Raw genomic sequence first — 21156 nt, 5'->3', positions numbered from 1 at the left:
TGGCGGCCAGGATCTGCTCTCCTGTGGAACGCAAACTGGAATCTCTTCCCACCCATCAGGTTTCACTAAACAAGTACATTAAACTATGGAATTTCTAAAACACTTTCAGATTTACTGAGAAAGAACAAAAGATTCAAATATGGTGGTGAAAACACAACCGACAAGCAGACAGATGGAGCAAGGAATCATACAGGTTTTAAAAGGCAGACCCTTTCCAATCCTAAGCTAAAAAGAAGCAATGCTTCAAAAAGCTAAAGTTGTAATTCAGTTTTCAAAAGACAGTTTAAACTTTTAACTTGATACATTCATAATGTGTCAGTATAACTTACATAACGGAAAGGCTTTTGCAACTGCCCGATTTAAACTGTATCTTAAAAAGCTAATTTCAAAGATAAGTATTGATTTCGTAAAAAATAACCAATAAGAAGTTTTTTCACCTGTTAAGTATTCCTGTAAGCTAGTGGATTTTTACTATAACTTAATATAACTTACAGTCTAGCAAATGGTAGCAACTCTTTGTTTTAGTTAGGAGACCGTGAGATGTGAGAATCTATGAGGCTTTCATGTCAGGTTGTTAGTAAAACACCACAGACCCATAAAAACTGCATCACCAATCATAACAGAGCACCTATTCACAGACATAATCAACATTATAATCTCATTAGGATGACATATATCTCCTTTTCCACTAAACAAAGATGGAATGACTCAGAGACATTTATCCCATTATTCCATATATACAGTCATACAGAATGACTGTACACATCCTGAACTTGTAGTCCCAGTTCTGGAGACAATATATCAGGTACAAGCACGAATTCTATAGTCACTATACACAGGGTTCCAGTTGATCACAGTATATTTGGTAGAAAAAGACAGCAAAAAACAAGTCCTTCCAAACATAAAAAAAGACAGACCTTTCACGTTCAACAAGCCTAGAGTAAGCCATGAATAAAACTAAGAATAATGACAGAGAAATGTTGGTCTTACCCTAACTTTGCAGTGTGACAGAAGACCCCACATTGGCTGCGCACAGGCTTCCAGCTCAGCAGCAAAGGCAGCATAGTATGTCTGTGATTCAAACTCCACATGCTCATTTAATTCGCGTTTATTTAAATTCATACCTTCACAGATTTAAGCAGAGTTATACAACTAAAATATTGAACTAGAGATAAGTGGAATGCATTATCTTCAGTATTACGCATTCACACGCACCATAAGACAAAAAAAAAAAAACAACAACCCACAAAGTGTAACAAGCTATCCCATCTAGCAGTAGAATAATGGATAAAGTATGAGAACAAGCATCAAAGTTTGAACAGAAATAGAGCAGAAAAGAGAAACAGCTCTCAGCTGGCTAGTAACTGCAGTCCTTGATGTTCAGATGACATTAACATGCACAGATTAATTTACCAAATATTTAAATTTAGAACTTCACCAGTAAAACACCTCTAGCACAAATTATGATTTGCCCTTTAAATACAACCTGAGAATTCTGACACCATGCATCTCAGTCAAGTGTGATGCAATTGCTCTTTAACTAGTCCACACAAGACAAACATCCATTAGATCATTTTCAAGTCTACCTGCTTTCTAGAATATACTCTTCCCTTGCAGGAATACAGACTTATAAGAATACTAATGACTTACATATTTACATACAGGTCACTGTAAGGATTTTGCTACTGCATACATTAAGCTGTCTTAAGATCCTTGTAGTAGTACTGATTATCAAAGTCACATACCTTGAAAGAATGATACAAAATTCATCCATGTTACCAGAAGGCCATGATCTTCCAAAAATTTCTTTGCCACACTTTGGTGTGAAAGTATGTTTATAAAATCACTAACCAGGGGCCAGTAAGTATTATTCTTCAGTAGTGCTTCCCCACAATTTACCACAACATGTAAACTATTTTCTTCATCTAGATTCACAAAAAAAGAAAAAAGAAAAAAAGAAAAAGTATTTATTTTTCTTCTTGTAGTTTTTAAATAAAGTTATTATACCACATAATGCAAAAAAATAACAATTAGGATTTAATGTAACATTGTGATCAGACACACAGAGAGAAAACTGCAGAAAAGAAGAGTGGTTGTTCTGTGGTACCTGAGGCTGTTTTCTCATCACAGATGAGAAACACGGATCTACTCAGTAGGAGACACACAGACTTTGAACACTGCAACCCTGGAAAAGCAGTGCGTTAGTAAAACCATCACAGCTATGCCTTCTTTGAATACTTGCAAGAAGCATAAAAAGACCAAGCAATACAATTCCTATTACGAACATCTGAAACGCATTTTGAATTTGCCATGCTTCCAGCAAGAAGCACCTGACAGCATCCAGACAAGAATCCAGTATCGAAACCTATACTGGCATGTTAAGTCTGAGAAGGAGAGCAGAGAAAAGCATTTCCACTCTGAAGCTGGAACTCAAAGAGTGTTTATGCAGCCTTCCAGAGACTAGGGCAGAACAAGGTTCCCAAAAGAAGAGAAGACATGGGTGGTGCAGGGAGTAGGTATCTTTCCTCCCCCCAAAGCACAGAAGTACATTCTCCATGGCTGCCAAACAAATCTCTTTATTTGATTTTCATAAGAGGGACCCCTGCAAAGACCAGAAGGGTAACAGGACTGGTCCCAAATTCACAGTCCAAGAGAAAGTATCTTCCAGCACCTATCTGTCAATTGCTATTCTATTTTAAGTGAACAGAAGCAAGAATCTTGCATCTGATGATCAGCCCCGGGGATGGCTTTTGCCCAGCTGAAATACACTGAAGGACTCTTGCAGTTACTCTTTACACAGTGAAAGGGTCATAACTACAGCACAGGCACAGCTAAAGGACTGTTATTAAGAAACTCCAGTCTCCAGCTGATGAGGCACATCTGTATCTGAAGTGGCTCCTTTTGGTATATATGAAAGCTTTTTTTCCTGTCCTTTGTTGTGACTACTGAAGAAAATACTTCTTTTTCCCCTCTTTCTCTATTTTGTTGTGTCCTGGGTTTAGTTTACTGGTAGCAGCGGAAAAGAAAAACCAACCCAAAACAAAACAACAACCAACAAAACAAAAAACTACAAAACCAAATTCCCCTCTTACCTATTATACCAACAGTTTTCTAACTTGAACTCATACAATATTTTGATCTTGAGAAGTTTTACTTCCCAAGAGCACAGCACAGTCTGAAAAATGAATGAGATTTCATCCTGAAAAACACACTGCCTGAGTTGCACACAACAGTGAATAGATACCTCCTTGTTACCATAAGTTAATACAGAGCTCCAGGTCTTAAGACTGACTCCAGTCTATTACACTGAAGCACTGGAAGGAACAGGAACCCAGAAGTGCTCTGCAGAGCTTCTCAAACTTCTCTGCCACAGTTGATCAAATACTCTTTCATCTCTCTTGTTATGTGGTACATCTGTGAAGAAAGGAAACTAGGTCTTGTTGCTGAATGGCCTGGTTCCCATATGCTCACACAGCCTGTCGAAGAACAGGGTAACATCTCAGCTGTCTTTGCTTGAACCCACCGAAGGACTCTTCAAAGAGCCAACAGTTACATGCTGCTGATTCTCTGCCTGAGTATGGGTAAGACAAATCCAGCAATACTTCAAACTGGCAGTGGCATTGCTTCTTATCCAGAGCACTCTACAAGCCAGGGTTAATGTAAGGTCAAAGAGGTGGGTTTTTTTAAAGGATGAACCATTACCAAAACAACTTTTTCCTTGGGATAGAAATTCTTCTCATATAAAAAGTTCAGGAGTAGTAAAATTCTGGAAGAGTGGAAAAAAATCTCTAAGATCATAAGGACATAAATCTTCCTAGGGAGCCGGGTTAGCATCTGCACCCGTATTTCTCCTCCTCATCCTTTCACATCATGTTTGAGAGCAGTAATCTGAACTAGTAACACTTTCAAAGTTGGTATCAACACAGCTCCTAAGTCAACTCTGTTTCATGAAAAGAGTTTGTCTCTTAGCATCCACAAATACCCTTCATGAACTGTATACTTTTAACACGTGTCAGCTATCCAAAAGACAATTAGGATCTGTAACACAAACTAAATCGGCTGTAACAGATACAATTCCAGCTCCGTGTTCTCCATGTTCCTCTCCAACATATTTTCTACACCTAACTATTGGCTGGATTTGTAAAGTTCATCTCAATCAGATACTAAATGACCTACTTGCTTGCACTAGCTGCACAAACACAATTCTTCACAATTTATCTCACTAGCACAGAGTTCTAACAGACTTCTTACTATTTCCAGCATCACGAGAGATACCTTGAACTGAACACAAGATACAAGCACACAGAACTGCAAAAGAAGGACGCTGAGAATATGAGAGCAGAGGGAAAACCAATAAAGTATTTTACTATTTTTTTTCTGTCACTTTACAGTATATCCAACCCCTTCTATACAAAGTAGTAAGGAGGAAGAGTTGTGAAAACACTGAGAACACTCTACAGATTCCATTATGGAGACTTAGCTAACAAAAATCATTGGTGCTGGGGAACGGAAACAAGTAGCTTCATGTCTTGGGATAGCTGTTCCAGGGGCAAGTCTTTTCTCATAAACCAGCTCCAGCTTACAAAATTAATTACCAGGAAGTTTCTTCGGAGAATGGCTAATCACAGTCACAGCCATTTTCTATTTGGCTGCAAATTCTGATCCATTACAGAATCTTACCACCATGCTAGCAACATCCCATTCTGACCAATGAGTAACATTCTGTACATGTTTAAAAGTGTGCTTTAAATTACATTCCACCAATATGGCAAGCAAAAGTCACTTCATATACAAACTGTTAAAGATTCAACACTTTCCTCTGAATACAGTAAAGCAATCTATGTAGGCCAATAGAAAAATTTTTCCTGCTGAAGTGCAGCTGAGGGCACTCTTGACACTAGATGACCAATGATTTCCCATTTTGGTACAGTTGTGCTGTATTAGGCTATACACAGACTTGGAAACAAAGGACACTTCAGACAAGAAAAATTAGAATTTCCTGCAGAAGCTGATGGTACCTAGCTGGCAGCAGCAGTCAGCCTATCTAGAGAGCATGTCCAAATTCAAACAAGGATAAAGACAGCTGAGAGGTATGCAGTCTGGTACATGAGAGCATGAAAAGCAGAAGCTGGCAAGATTTGTTACACTATCGTTTTCAGATAAGGACAGCTAAAACAAGGAGGGTAGAAACAGGACAGCTGTTTTCACTAATAAAGTTAAACAGTGTACACTAATTCAAATTGCCACTCTGTCAACCAAAGTATTAAATCATTCTACTCTATCAAGTTTTATTAAGACAAGCACAGGTGAGAAGAATTAAAGCAATTGTAAATACTTCAAATACCTTGTGAAATACCTTGAAAATATTTTTAAATTAATAAAGGGTCTCAAGGTGCATATATAATTTCTTATTCAAACATGAGCTTCACAAAGAATGTTTATGCACTTCACCCAACAAATGAAGCACCTGCAAGATAATCCTTTGTATTCTTAACTGTGTAACAGTCTTACAAAAGAAAACACTATAAAGCAAAGCATAAAACATCAGTGTCGCTCTTGATAACTGTATTTCTAGGGAATTTTAAGACTCAGCCTCTACTATATCTTGCTAGATCCTGTGCATTTTTGGGAAGAGGTTGAGGGGGTGGGTTGACTACCAAAGAAAGCAATTAAATTTCCTCTATGATCAATTTTTTTATTCATGGAAACAAGCAAACAAACAAATCAACCTACCTTGCAATTCACTTTTAATAAGGCAACTTTCCATCATATATAACAGAACAGTGACCATAATATCCAGCAGCTGACATTCTTCTGTTACTTGACGTGCTAGCTCTTCATTGCTGAACAACTGAACACTGATATGCACAATTCTATTAGACATTGTGTCGGATTCATGGCTTTTCTTCAGTGTTTTCATAATAAAAGCATAATGCTGAACAAAAGTTTTTGTAAAAGCAATCTGAAAATTACAAAGAAATTTTTATGTTAACAAGCACCATGCAAAAATTACAGCTTTCTTTCATTGTAAAATAATCCTTTACAAAAATACTATCGGCATACCCTGGGAAACACCAGTTGCTATGACAAAGCAAAACTGATGGCCTAAATATCCCATGTCTAGTTTCTACAGTCCACATGAAAAGACAAATCTATAGACAGGGATAACTTATGCCTCCAATTTTACTACCTTATCACAAAATCTAATCTTCTCATTCTATACTTTCCACATTAAAAAACCCAGAGATGCTGAAATCAGGAATATAAGATCTCAGCATACCTATGAAAGCAGTAAAGTTTTAGGATGTAAAAAATTAGTAATTATATATGCTGTATATTAAAAAAATATCAAGCTTTGCTTTGCTATTCTTCAGGCAACTGTTCAGGGATTTTTAAACCAGGTATTTAAATGTATCAATATATGTAGATCTAAATCTACATGTATTTAAATTACATCATGTAGATATATCATGTAGGTTATTTCTTGTCTCACTTCATTAGCCTCAAATTTCATTGTAAACCAACCTTTTGCACTGCATATACATTGTGTGCATATCTGCCAGCTTTGAAACCATTTCTCACTTAGTACTTTAAGTTCTGAATTAACACCATCTGGACTTGCTTGGCTGCATCAGAAGAGATAATATAAGCTGTGTGGCGATGAAAATTTTCAGCTCAAAGTCTAAAATCCCCTGCCTTTTCCTTTCGGAAGTACTAACCTTTCATAAGCATAAAATTAGAAATTTTAAAACCACCCTCAGGCAGCTGTGTTTTCACCAGACTGCATACAAACCAATACTTCATTTTACCTGCCTCAGACCCAGTGCTCCCGTATTTTTATTATAGCACTATCATGTTATTCTCATTTAGAAAATATTTCCAAAAATATCATGATGCCATAATGCTGCTCTTGGGCACAAAGACTGCTTCTTCCAGCAAATATCCTCAAAAATAAATTTGCTCATGCAAAAATCAGACCAGGATGGTGACATGACAACACAGCTTAACTTGCCTTCCTTTAGCTGGTTCACAATGACGGAAAATACTGTAATAATTGAGCGTCTTGTACATATGGCACACAGCTCAAGGGTAATTATTTTCAGCTGAAGCTTTTTTGGAATTACATATTCTCAATACTTTTACACAGTTAATACAGTATTGTTCTGGTATTCCAAGGCAGAACAACCTATTATATGATTTCTTTTAAATTAAAGCTTGATACTATTTTAATCACTGGCAATGACACTTAAAACAAGCATTAAGATGTTTATGCTATTAATATTGTCTCAGACACAAATGATACACCTGATATTTTAAAAAGTTAGCATATTAATGCTGCTAGTAAAAGAAGTATACTTTATTTCTGTATTACTTCTTCACACTGTATAATGTTTAGATAGGATTCTTAGATTCTGTGATGTAGAAACTACATTTTAGTTGTCAAACACAACACTCAAGATCATTGTAAAAACATGGCCCCCCTCTAAGGACAAATTTTGGATGTATTTATTTAAAGTCAGCACACCTCAAAACTTTTTGTGCCTCACTCATGTAGTGTGAGGTGTCCCTGCCCATGGCAGGGGGGTTGGAACTAGATGATCTTAAGGTCCTTTCCAAACCTAACTATTCTATGATAATACCGAATTTCTGATAGTATTGTAGATTCACTATCAATATGGTATAATTATAGAGATTCCATAATACACAAGCATTATTTCTATATTCACCTTGAAGATAAACAACCAACCTTTCAAATTTTGAGTGTTGTGGTTTAAGCCCAGCCGGTAACTCAGAACCATGCAGCCACTCACTCTCTCCCCCTTTTATTCCAACCCCTGCTCCCAGAGGGACGGGGAGGAGAATAGAAAGAATGTAAACCCCACTGCTTGAGATAAGAACAGTCCAGTAACTAAGGTACAATACAAACCCACTACTGCTACCACCAATAACAATAATAATAATAATAATAATAAGGGAAATAACAAGGGGAGAGAATATAAAATTAAAAGGAAAAGGAAAATAAAACAATAAACACAACTGATGCACAACACAGTTGCTCACTACCCGCCAACCAACACCCAGCCACACCCAAGCAGTGATCTGACCTCAAGCTGTGGTATGGAATACCCCTTTGTCTAGTTTGGATCTGGTGTCCTGTCTCTGCTTCCTCCTGGCTCCTGTGCCCCCCCACACTGGCAAAGCATGAGACTAAAATGTCCTTGATTGGGTTAAGCATTATTTAGCAGTAACTAAAAACACTGGTGTGTTATCAGCATTGTTCTCAGACTAAAGTCAAAAAACACAGCACTGCACCAGCTACTATGACGGAGAAAAATAACTGCTACAGCTGAACCCAGGACAGAGAGGAACACACTAAACTTCTTTCCAGATTTAAAACGCTGAAATACTGTGGTAAACTGCATTCCATATATAAAAATAACCATAGAGGTCAAATCAGTCCATCCAGCTCAGTATCCTATCTTTGAGTGGCCAAAGCTGTATATGTAACTAAGGAAAAATGAAGAATGGAGCAAGAATGCATATATTTACATAACATGTCTTTCCAAATACTTACTCAGCTTGCAGCCATTTGCAAGAAGTAGCTTCCTAAGGCATGTTTTCTGTACATTTAATTACCTTCACTAATTAACTCTCTTAAGAACTTGTGCAGCTTCTAAATTTCTAGCCTATGCAAATACAAAAGTTATTTTTTCATCTGGCCTTTTGTCTTGGTGGCCACTCAACCATCCCAGAACTTTTAGAAGCCTAGCATCAACCCCATGTTTCAGTTAGAACTTCCATCTCCCATATTTATCTTCTCAATGCAAAGAAAAAGCTAGTTCTGCCAGATGACAGCCATAATAAAACTAAATTTCCACTGGAAAAACTCTTCTACAGAATCTGCAGAACAGCATATCCAGGAATTAGTGAAGTCCTATTGCTATAATAGCTGCCTCAATGCTCACTATGGGAGGTGCCTGACAAGGCAGTGCATTTCTGATAATTGTTTATTCATTTTCTCTACCAGATGCTTCTGTATTTCTCTACTTCCAGTTTTCCAGATTTCAGCAGGGCTCTGCTCTTAGATGATCTACACTTTTCCATCAGCTTCCTGTTTATTGGCAACCCCTTCTTTGCTTTCTCCTTGGTCACGTGAAGGTCAGTTCTATTTCTCTGGTCTGTTGTTTTTCCTCTTGCAGCAACCTTGTCCATGCCATAACACCTCTATTTTCCTGGAAGCTCTGGTAAAAAGCTTCTGTTTTCTTTTTCTTCACTTGTAAGTCTTCAAAGCTTCAAATGTCAGAGAGTGATGGAACAGATGCCTCAGGCACAAATCCTGTAAGGCAAAGACCACACTGTTATGTGCTGTCTCTCTCAAATGCAAAAGGCAGGAGGGGGGGGAAGTTAACCCAGGGTTTTAGCCCCCCCCCCCCTTTCAAAACCTCTTTTCGATACTGGGAACCCTAAAAAGAGAAGTTTGTGTTCCTATTTAAATAAGAATCTGTGCAACAGAGATTGCTGGTGGCTCACTGAGTGCTGCTCAGAGCATGGTGGATTCAGTCAGCTCTACGATGTTTAGGCCAGAGGCCAGAGATTTAAGCAATTTCAGAACATACACAGATAGCCAACTCTGCGCTCAGTGTTTGGCTAGCTTACTCAGTTTATCAGAAAACCTACCTAGCAGAACTATGCTGATTTAGCTCAGTAAATCATGACTGGAAATTATTTAATGAGCTAAATCAGCTCATGAAGAATCAGACCAACTGCATAAGTGCAGAGACAAAAAAAAATGGTATAGTCAGGATGCAAGAAAGTAGCAGAGAGCTGAGAGATCACTTGGAACTACCTATATCCCTCCAGGTGTTCCTACTGTTTTGAGAATTCAAGCTTTTCCTTCATAAAAGCTAAATAGAAGCTTAGAAGACAAAACATTCTTCTAATTCATCCCAAAATGGTATGTTCTCTCTGTACACTTGTAAGAGGCAGAGCCAGTCCCTGTAAATGAGCCACAATCCTCATAGACATGTTTAGAATTCATGCATCACTGACACAGTTTTGCAACAAAGCACAGGTATCTTGGGAAAAAAATGGTGTTGTTGCTTCCCGAGTATTGCTGTGTGATACATTTCCTGCTCTGACTTTCCTTACTACTGAAAAACACTTTTTAGCCACAGCAATTAGAATCAACACAGATTCTAGAAGATTTCAAACGCTAGTAAGGAAGTTTGTACATAAAAATTAACTGTTTATATCAAACACAACATAAAATGGGTAACAAAAAATATTTAATTATTAAACATTACTGTACAGATGGGTGCAAGACAGATTGATTTCCAGACAAAAGTGGCAGCCAGTAGAGAAACTAAATATAACATGGTCTCTTTTTCTCAGTACATAATGAAGAAAAATTACAAACACAATGAAGAAAACCACTGAAGACTGTGGCTTATTGTCAAAGGAAAGAAGACCTCATGATCATTAAAATTTGTTATTACACAGTACAGTAAACAGGTAAACATAGCAACACTTACCAGATTCCTCTGCATGCTACCAGCAGTACAGGCAGGAGTTTAGTTGGCAATGGATCAGGGGAACTGGATGTCCACATGGGTCTGTCTCCAAACACCAAGCTTCTTGGCAAGGGATCATCAGTTAAGATAGTCCTCATGTCTCTTCATGTAATAGCTGAATCCGAGACCAAGATGAATCTGTGCTGGCATCCCAAATCAAAATGCTGTCTTGACCTGGACAGAGTATTGCTGAAAGCCTGTATCTAATCTTTTTCTTCCTTCCAAGTTATCTTCATATCCTTTGCTTTGACACAGCAAGGTTTTAATGGGCCTGAATACAGGGCTGTCCTATTATAAACAGACATCTTTGAAGAAACCTGCATGCCTGAACTTTAGGATTTCTTCATCTTTGCAGATCCCCAGCAGGGATCGAGAAGGTCCAAAATATTTGCATGGCTTAAAGGTATGACATGATCAGAGCAAAATGTTAAGCCTGACTGCTATGTATACTAGGTCTTGGGAACATGTAGAGCAAACAACCAAACCTGGCTGCACACCAAGATTTAAAACAGGAAGATGACATCCAGTATCCATGACTCCAGGCCAGGAGACACTTGGTATGGACAACTGCAAAACTCTGTAAGGAAGCACTTGGAAGGCTCCCAAAAGCACCTAGGGCATAGCTGCAGCAAGAACACTCACACTGTAATGGTCTATACAGAGAAACCACTGCCTACAACAGCTGCAACAGGAACAAAGTCGCCACAATTATTTACCAGTCATACCACACTACAGAATCATTCAGTGCTGGTCCACATCTTTTAACTGATAAAAAAACCTAATTTACAAAGCAAATTAAACCAAAATAAAGTCCAACACATGCAAATAAGTACTAACAGCCAAAAAGGAAAAAACTGACCCATTACACCAAAATTTACACTGCCGCTGCAGAATTATCCATCTTGTTTTGCTTACACCTCTCTTCAGATACTATACACTTTAGACCTTCTAACAGAATACTCAAAACAAGATTAAAAAAAAAAATCTGCATTGTACTGCTGATTACTCAAATACAAACATATGTGGTCTCATGCAAGGCACAGTAAGTATGAAAATAAATAAAGACATTTAAGTTTGAATGAAGTAAGGCAAGTACCTTATAATCTTGATCCGGCAGCATGTTGAGTAAGAAAGTCACCATCTTCTGTGGAAACTCATATTTTATTGTCCAAAATAATAATTCTTCTAGAAAACACTTATGCTTCAAAACATCCATGATAGATTGATCTGCATAAAAGGTTGGAGGAGGGGATGTATAATGTAATAATCATGAAAACTAAAAGCAGTGATAGTGTAGTTGCACCGCCTTATATAAAATTCAGTAACAAAAATTTAAGAACATCTTTGTGCACACTGTACATTTTTTTTTCCTCAAGAAACCCTGAGAAAATGAATGTGGCCAACACTGTAGTGTCAGTCTGTAACAATAAAAAGGACCTCCCAGAGAAGCCAATGAAAGTACTTAGTACAATTCTACCACATAGAGTCTAGCCTTCATTGTTTGCATTGAACCACATCACCTTACTCTAATAGCTCTACTAACTGTAATGAATCACAGCAATATGCACAATATTTACAGAGCCACTTAATTGAAACTATTCATGCAGACTACTATTTAACTGAAGTTAAAACAGCAAAACGACAAAATATAATTTAAGTAATGAGTTCTATCACCTAAGAACACTTACGTTCTGTTTATAAAGTTCTAAACAAGCAAAATGGAAACAATAATGTATCAGTTATTCTTATTTTTAAAGCATCATATGTTCTGACTGATCAACCACACAGTTGTTGGTTGCCTGCTGTTTGGGTTTTTTTAAACGTAAAAATTACTATAATCAGATAACCAGGCACTAGCTCCTGATGGTACCAGAAGAGAGAGTCTCATCTTTCCCCATTTAACTCCTGGCCATTCACTCTGACCCCTACTCATGCTGACAGTACATCCATGTAGGGTACCTAAGTAGGAATCAAGCCATCTTTGCATTCTGCCAGCTGCATTTTTAAGCATCAGTTTCCCAATTGCAGAGCTGCACAAACTGACCTCTGCTAGAATAAACTGTTCATGAAACTTTGGCTTTGACAAAGCATAAATCATATTAAATCCACTGGAAAAAAATACACTAAAATATAAAGAGTCTTGACCATCATTCTTCTAAAAGGTTATTTATGATTTAAAACTACAACAGGTATTGTTCACTCCTGTAACATAAAAGGACTAAAGAAAAACAATTATCATAATGCTCCTTTATACCTAGAAATCAACTAGGCCTGGGACATGCACACATGCACATGCACCCCCCAAATGCCATATTCCAGTGGGACTATATGAAGTGCTCCCATCAGCAGAGATTCAAAAACACTTAAGCTGAACATCATCTAGCCTCAAAGACCCGAAACGTCTCTGTAGTAGGACAGCTTCAGGAACTGCACTGGATAGCATCCTGCCTATCCTAAACAGGATAGGCATTTGAGTATTTCTTAAGCAGGAATTACCTCAAATTTCCACCATTACCAAAGGTCAGAGTTCCCCAGTCAAGTGACCAATCAACCCAAAACATATCAGGAAATTGCAAAAGATCATAAATAGTATCATGTAATTTAAATTTCAGGGATCTCCTCAAGACTCTAGCAAGCCACACAAAGACAAGAATATGTTTTATCCAATACATTCTGTAAGCATCGAAATAAAAAATTACCTTCACAGAATCCTGAAAGATTTTAAAGTGTTTGTAAAGCATTACACATCACCTATTGCAGCAAACATACAATGATTGTTTATGTTCTCTTCCTTGTCTCTTGCTAAGAAATTGTTTAAGAGATTTTACTGCCCGTGAAAGCTTGGTAGCCAGGCAAACTGAAGTCCTCTTTCCACAGAACAGCAGCACCGGTTTAGGTACGTGCAAAATACCACTGAGTAAGAACACCAGGCATGGAGACAAGTGGCACACCACCTCATCTGTCACTCACGTGCACCTTTCTCTGACATGTATCACAACTGAACAGCACGTACCAAATTCCTTACGCAGCAGTTTCAGGCAGGAACAGAATATATATACACTTATACTTGCTACAGAATTTAAGTAGGCAGAATGCTCTTACTCAACTTGGAAAATTTGCCAAGAACACCGGGACTCATGTCCCTGCTCTTGTGAAAAGTGCCACATGAGTCTGAATTTCTTTCACCAAATAATATTTTTTTAAAAATAAGTCAATAGTGCCTGTGGGTTTAAAATTACCTTAAACATCTGGTCCTTCAGATGGATGCAGATTTTAAAAGAGTAAAATAAAAATCCTCTCAATACTCAGTCTTATATCTGTATCAGTGAACCTCAGCATAAAACCTTTATTTTCTTTAATGACACCTTTTGTTCTTCCCTAGTGCCACAGAAAACCCCAGAAATTGCTGCAAACATCTCTCTAGAACACAAGTCTTGCATTCTAAGATATCCCCAGTATATAAATAAGGCTCTATGAAGACAGTACCACTACAGACCTATGATGGGACTGGGAGTCTGCTCATACGGAAAAGGTAAATCTGTTTTTATTCAATACTCAGTTTTCTAAAATTTTCTTTTCATACTCTTATTTTATACCCTACTGGACATAAAATATGAATACTGAAAACTTCAGAAAACTATTCAATATTTAATAAAAACAGATACTTACCCTTCCCCCATTGGCAGACTCCCTCCTCTGGGGCTGATACTAGAAGCTATCAACATCATGAGCACAGTCCATATTGGGATGCCTCAGAGGGGGAAGACTACAATCCTGGGGGGAAATCAAATGTTGAATTAAAGTATCCCTTTTCCTGAAATGCCATTGCTGATACTGGTTTTCAGATATGGTACCTTCTAAACCTGAACGTCCTCCCTGCCTATTTCCCCTAATCAGTTATGAATCAGAGAAACTCAACTTTTTTTCTTATGTTACCTGACTCTAGCTTATCTTTTAGACAATCCAACTGCCTCAAAAATTCAAGTAAGAGAGCTTCCTTTGGATGTCTCTAAGTTTCCTGCATTTCCCCAAAACTACCTCTTCTTCCACACTATTATTCTCTGTCACAATCTTTCACACACCATTTCTAAGATTGCCTCTTAACACCATTGTTGCAAAACCAATTAGCTGGTTTTCCAGCTTCCCAATCTTTTTCCTTCAATCTGAAACCACCAGAAACAATCTTACTTTCACATACTCCTCACAACACCTTCCAACCTCTTTACTGACCTCATGAAACCTTGCATTTCAAATTCAAGTTCCAAACTTTCAACTCAAAGCTTTTCCAGAAGTTTAATTCCAACTTTCACCTGAAGGTTTTCTACCTGAATGTTCTTTTCTCTAGACTTGCAATTTCTTTGTTCTGCCTTTATCAGTCTCTTCATACTCATAATTAAAAACAACAAAATAAAACCCCCACAAAAACAGAAAGTGCTTCAATACTAAAAATAATATTTTTAATATTATTACTAAACACTTTAGCACAAAAATTGACAAGGACAGCACAGGATAGGGCTACCTTGCCTCTAGCCTATGGCCATTATTGAATTTGAACTTGCTCTGACCTCAATGTAAGTGCTGCTCATGTTGGACTAGAAATTGCACAGAGGACTAATTTCAATCTAGGAAAACAATGAAGTGGTTTCAAACAGGACTTGATTCAAGTATCTTTTCTTAAACATCACTAGAAGAGTAGACGAAGACCAACGAGAACCAAAAAGAACCACTCCTGCCTGCCTGAGAATACATCCATACTGTACAGGGGTGTAATGAAAAAAGTAATTGTTAAGAACAAATACATCAAAAAACTTGTTTGCTAAGTTGCACTGCAACTTTGTCAGCCACGCAGTGAAAATGGAATGAATTTTTAGAAGTCTACTTACGACACGAAGGTGACAAAATGACTGGTCAAACAGAGTCCCAGATAGTGGTACTCACTCAAGCGAAAGTTGCCAATTACCACAATTTCACTTGCTACTCTTTTTTAGATTTTGCTGTGTTTAACACCTGTCACATGCAGCACTCCAGTGCTTGGGAAGTGAACAGATATCCCTAGTTAATTTTTAAGATAGACAGAAAGCAAATATGATAAACTGAGATCAGTACTTTATAAATACCTTTGGTGGTGCTGCTTAGTTTCACCCTCTTGCGCTTGCCCACACCTTGGCTACCATCCTGGTCCTCCTGAAGAGTTTAAAAAATTGATAATGGTATATTTAGAATGTTATTGCCAAGAGATGGTATGCTCTCAAAATTCTGGTTTAACTATCAAGCTAAAACAGAAAATCCCAAATACACCAGAAAACTACTTTTACTGTTGACAGGAACCAATCGACTCCATGCAACTCCATAGAAAAGAAATCACATTTTTTTTTAATTTGCCTTTTTTCCCCTACAGGCAACATTACTATCTGCAAGTTCAGACAGCTTCATCTATTTAATTAACTTTGTAATGTTTCTTGCTTTGATTTCTGAAACTGATTGCTACAAAAACATTTAATGCTACAAAAATCTTAACTGTTGCACATCCAAGGTTTCACCTCATTCATCTGTAGGGTTTGGAGTTTTTTGTTTCCCAAAAGAAAAAGCAGCCAACATGTTGACTATTAGAGTTGGCAGCATAGGCATTTAGCTATACATTCTCTAATCAATATAAAAGTTTTCATGCAAGAATAAAGTATTTTTGACACCTTTAAGAGGTCAAATCTAATTGCTGAATTCTAATTGCTTGTTCCCTACAGAATAATGCAAACACTTTACGCAGGCACTTGTCATCTGAAGCTTTCAAGGCGCTCTGCAAACAAAATAGTAAAGGTTCCAAAACAAAATGCAAGTTAAAAACATCATCACCACCACTTTACAAAATCTAACACTAGGCGTTAAAAAAGAAAAAAGAATGCGAAAAAAGAATTGCAAGACTATATTAAATGCTGCATGGATCTTTACCAACAGTGGTAACAGTCCTAATGCAACAGTGGAAATAAAGATTCCTACTGGATCTAATATTGAGTAATATGGAGTTAATTAATGCAGATATCTAGTACTGAAACTAAGTCATCAATGCCATTCTCCTCTTAGCAAATGTCCTATTTTACAACCAAACTTCACTACAATGATAACCTGATACTCAGGAAGTTACTGTCCTTCATTGGGAAGAAAGATTATTCATATTTTATATCCAAGGACTGACCAAAAGTTTCATATTCATGAAAAGTCTGAATTTTCCTACCCTTTTTCAGTACCACCATCTGAAAATTCATTTTAAGATGGACAAACATTTGAACTCTTAGGTGTCCTATGGTCTTTGTGAACACATGCAACTTTTGTACTTCAATTGGGAGCCAGACAATTCTCAAGATGTTGCCACTGCCCACTCCCCCATCAGGGGGGCCAAGTACTCTAAAGCAAACATCAGACCTGCTGATACACTACAAGACTCTGCAACGTAAGTCTCCTGCCCTGAAGAAGAGGCGTCTAAATTCCTGTAGCTAGAAAGCTGATAGCTGGAAGTCTCAAGACTGCTTCAGCAGCCTCAGTTAATCCAGAGAATTGCTAGATGGGCCTTAACCAGAAAACAGTGCATTTGTGTATACAATTTGTGATTAATGTGTTTGATTCTAGCCTCCAACATCACTGCTCTGGCAAATAAAATGCAGTAGGAGAAAAATGTAAACATCTAAGTCTTTATCACAACTTTTGAAGTGATTTCAATAAAAAGAAGAAAAATTGAGTGACTTATGAGAAATGCTTTCTTGATAACTCTTTTTTTCCCCTCCATAATGTTAGACAGTTGGCTTCCATTGCTTAAGTAAGGTAGGATTACATCTTAATGTCAGTGCAGGAGTTTTGACAGCATTGAGATTGAGAGTGCTAGGTCACATAGTGTCTGACAAGCCCAAGGATAAAGAGTAAGAGAATAGGTAAGCAAAACACCTTATTTTTACCCATTGGACAATGCTGTCTAAATATACCTGCATAACAGCAAAGATCTATGTAGGTTTACTTAACATAATATTTAACAATATGCCAACAATATTTAACAATATGTTGCGCCATATCTGTTGTAAACACAAATAATAAACTTCAAATATTATATACCATACATTGATTTTTGTATGATTACATTAAACAGCAATTGGAGCCAACAAGTATATTAACTGAGTAATACAGCATTCAGTGCTGAGTAAACTACAAGGGCAGCCAAAAAGACATATCAAAAAAAGGTTTATTTGTCACTGTAGTAAAAGTGATTCCTCGGAACGTAAAAATTTCTTAAGTAGGAGGACAGGTTTAGACAGGACTTCTTTTCTCCTTTTGCACAAAAGGAAAATATGAGAAAGAAAAGCTAACAAAAGAAATTAATAGCAAGTTCTCTACAAAATACTACAGGATGTAACACAAACTATTTAAGAAATAGAGCGCAAGTAAGCCTATACTACTGGTGGGGGAGGAACAACCTCTAACAATCTCAGGATAAATCAATCCTTCAGATTTATTTTTATCTTAGAACTATCTACTATTGTGGAAGTGAAACTAAATATCAAACTATGCAAACTTTTCAAGCTGTTTAGTACCCTGCAGAAGCACTGCTCTAATTTGTAGTCTATATACATTTGGTAATCTAGCCTTTCTTCTGTGAAGCAATGCTACTTTTAAGACTTACTTGGTAAGAAAATAATATTAACCTTTCTAAATTCATCTTAAATACCAGAGGAAGAAAATCCAGTTAAAAGCAGACTCTTGCCACACTTTTTAATTAGAACACAGTTTTACTCTGCTGTAAGAGAGTACAGTAAGGCATTACAAAAGCTTTATATGTGCTTTGTAACTTACAAGGGAGTTCAGGGTAGAGGAAGAGAAGTCAAAACAAAGTAACTATTTTCTCCTTTCCCTAGTAACATCATTTTTCTCATCAGCATTTCAGCCTCCCACCTGCACTGTTCTGTTTTGGCTTTTGGATGAAAGGACTGGATTTACTTTCAGCAATTCATATTTGTCAAGCAGACCATTATTAGAAAAAAAACTGTAAAATAAAAAATTCACTTTCTCCAGAGATGCCACCAAGGGTTGACATTATTTCTAACTGGATCCCATATTGTATCAATGAGATTTTATTGAAGACATGAAAAGAAAATTCAGAAGTGAAAATACTAAGAAACACCTAATTTTTTGAGTGCTTAATGTTTTAGCGCTATGTTACTTCGTAATTACTTTTAAAAATTTTCTAAATACAGATTTCAAAATAGGCTCTTGTGCTTCTTTACAATGTATAATTTAATTAACATCTTAAAATTGATTCCAGGTATGTGAATATATGCAGGATTTCAATCTAGAAAACCCACATCTGCAGTAACATAATAAAATACCTTTATATCCTAGAGATCAGAAAGAAAAAATCTCTACACAACAGGTATCTTTAACTAGCAAGTTATAACACAGTTGCTGTAATTCCTCCCTTTATTTATTCTTAAAATATCTTTTCCTAGAAAAAAAGTATTTGCCCTGTAAAAAAAAATATTCTCCCCAAAATACACCTGTTGCCACCTCCCTCCTGTAGTCACAAAAGAAACATCAGCAATATCCAGTCTCTCTTCAGACTCTGAACAACTTCAGTTTATTCCTCTCTCCTCATCACTTATAGGAGTAAAATACAGAGAAGCATGCTGAGCCATTGAAAGTTTCTCTGAAAATACTACATGAGGTTATTAACATTAACTTGAATTGCCACCTTCTTTCATGGTCCTTATAAGGGATAGTCAACAATCTTTTGTGGTTGGTTTGGGGTTTGTTTGGGTTTGTTTGTTTGTTTGTCAAGTGATGGTGAAAAAACAGCAAGCAATACTCTGAAAAATGCCAAATTATAAATAGCACTGCAGAAAGCGTAACAGATGCTGTTGTGCTCGTGACAGAGGCAAATAAGTCATACAACTGCTTTAGACAGACACAAACAATTGGTTTTACTTCAATACTTGCTCACACAGAATTCAACATAAGCAAAGATCCTACAAAAACTATACTTTACATTATTTAAAGTTTGTTATATTGTTCTACAAGAACGGATGCTAAGACTTACTAGTTGAAATTGGGTTTTAAATAGTAGGGAAAAAAACCAAACTGAGAATAAATTGATACAGTAACTCTACCTGAATTAAACTTCCCTCCTTAAACTTCATATATTTATTACAGCTCAATCTTAAGGGAGATTCCCTCCTTTTCACTCCCACTCAATGCGTTTGTTAAGTAAGGTCAAGTCTACACATGGGAATTTATCTACAGAGAAATTCTCACTGCTGCTATCACCAGTTCAGCTGGATTCTCAAGTGCCAAAAATTGCTAACACCATTCACAGCATCACACGCTGTAAGTTAGCTTTAATCAAGCCCAATTTACTTGATAGTGATTTTTGAACTACCTAAACAAGTTTCTTCTACATTACATACACATATTAAACTGAAATAGTATTAGCAAAAATAAGGATTTTTCAAAAGATCCTTAGTAAATCAAAGGCATAAGATCTATTCCTTTATATCTCATTTATTCCTAATTATTAAAATGGAGAGAATATGTGGTAGATGGAAGAGTTAAGGTTTGTGGGATTTGGCTGCAAGCATTCTCTCCATTTAATACTCCATTGCAGTTCATTATAGTCTTTAAAAACAGTCTCACCTCATCTGAAGAATCCCCTTGTCCTGATGTTGCTGTAGCACCTGCTAAACCTTTTGAAATAAAAAAATTCAGATATTCCTTTTGTAAGTCTTAAACTGAAAAGAGTTTATGATATTTAATGAGCCAGTATGAAATGAACACTACATTAACTTTTTTTAAAAGATACACAGCAGTGGACTGAGAAGTTGGAGTAAGATTTCCAACCAATACAAAACCAATGCAAACTTCAACATACTGAGTTAACAAAGATGTGTTCTTTCAGAAATTACAGAAAACTCTGATGGCCTTCAGTGATTAAAAAAAAAAAAAAAATCCACAGCACTTTTGTAAGAATAGGGGGCTTAACTCAGTTGCCGTGACAAAATTCCACTATGAGCAATTTCATCTTGCCTACTCAAATTCCACTAATGCTATGATTGGGAAATGATGCTTAGTATATTAGCAACAAAAAGTTAACATGTTTAGCTTTGTTGACAGAATTAAAATGAGTCCTGTAATTTGATGGTGCACTAAATAGCAGGTAATTCCTTAAGCTTTATTAAGATTTGGTTTGGGTTGTTTGTTGTTTTTGTTTTGTTTGTTTCAATAAACTAAACAATTTATATCAAAAGCAACAATAGTAAAATCTTCTCTTAATATATTTTTCTACACAAACCTTGAACTGCTAATGTGCTAGTTCCAGCTCCTTGTTCCTGCATACCACATGCAATTTTATCCTCAGGAAATGCCAGTCCAGAGCCTTTCAAAGCAATGAGGTACTTTTCATGACTTTTCTTTGCACATGCATTCTCTCCAACACCTTAAATACATACGTAAAACAGCATTAATGTACAACAGCTACTTGGTTCATATATTCTATATTCAATAAAAGCAAGTTAAAAAATGGTCCACAATGTTTTAATAAGCTGTATAATTATGA

General features: G+C 36.7%; 1 protein-coding gene across 9 annotated transcripts in view; it reads right to left on the bottom strand.

Moving 5' to 3' along the window:
- Positions 1 to 21156, bottom strand: part of UBR3 (ubiquitin protein ligase E3 component n-recognin 3) — a 109008-nt gene that overhangs the window by 71453 nt on the left and 16399 nt on the right. For 6 of the 9 annotated variants that reach the window (XM_061453074.1, XM_061453014.1, XM_061453021.1 and 3 more), the window contains exons 4-10: positions 20893 to 21036; positions 20238 to 20287; positions 15689 to 15755; positions 11668 to 11798; positions 5734 to 5962; positions 1746 to 1925; positions 991 to 1124 (exon numbers count right to left, since the gene is read on the bottom strand). In XM_061453074.1, the coding sequence (XP_061309058.1) occupies positions 991 to 1124; positions 1746 to 1925; positions 5734 to 5962; positions 11668 to 11798; positions 15689 to 15755; positions 20238 to 20287; positions 20893 to 21036 (935 nt within the window). Of the gene's footprint in view, positions 1 to 990; positions 1125 to 1745; positions 1926 to 5733; positions 5963 to 11667; positions 11799 to 14240; positions 14346 to 15688; positions 15756 to 20237; positions 20288 to 20892; positions 21037 to 21156 lie in introns of those variants that run through there. The other 3 variants (XM_061453071.1, XM_061453056.1, XM_061453064.1) reach the window with 3 other exon arrangements.

This window comes from Pezoporus flaviventris, unplaced genomic scaffold, assembly GCF_033815535.1.
Source record: "Pezoporus flaviventris isolate CSIRO_AGI_PZ_B2104156 unplaced genomic scaffold, CSIRO_AGI_Pfla_v1 ptg000001l, whole genome shotgun sequence".
Taxonomy (NCBI): Eukaryota; Metazoa; Chordata; class Aves; order Psittaciformes; family Psittacidae; genus Pezoporus; species Pezoporus flaviventris.
This window is presented reverse-complemented; position numbering and strand designations above follow the sequence as displayed.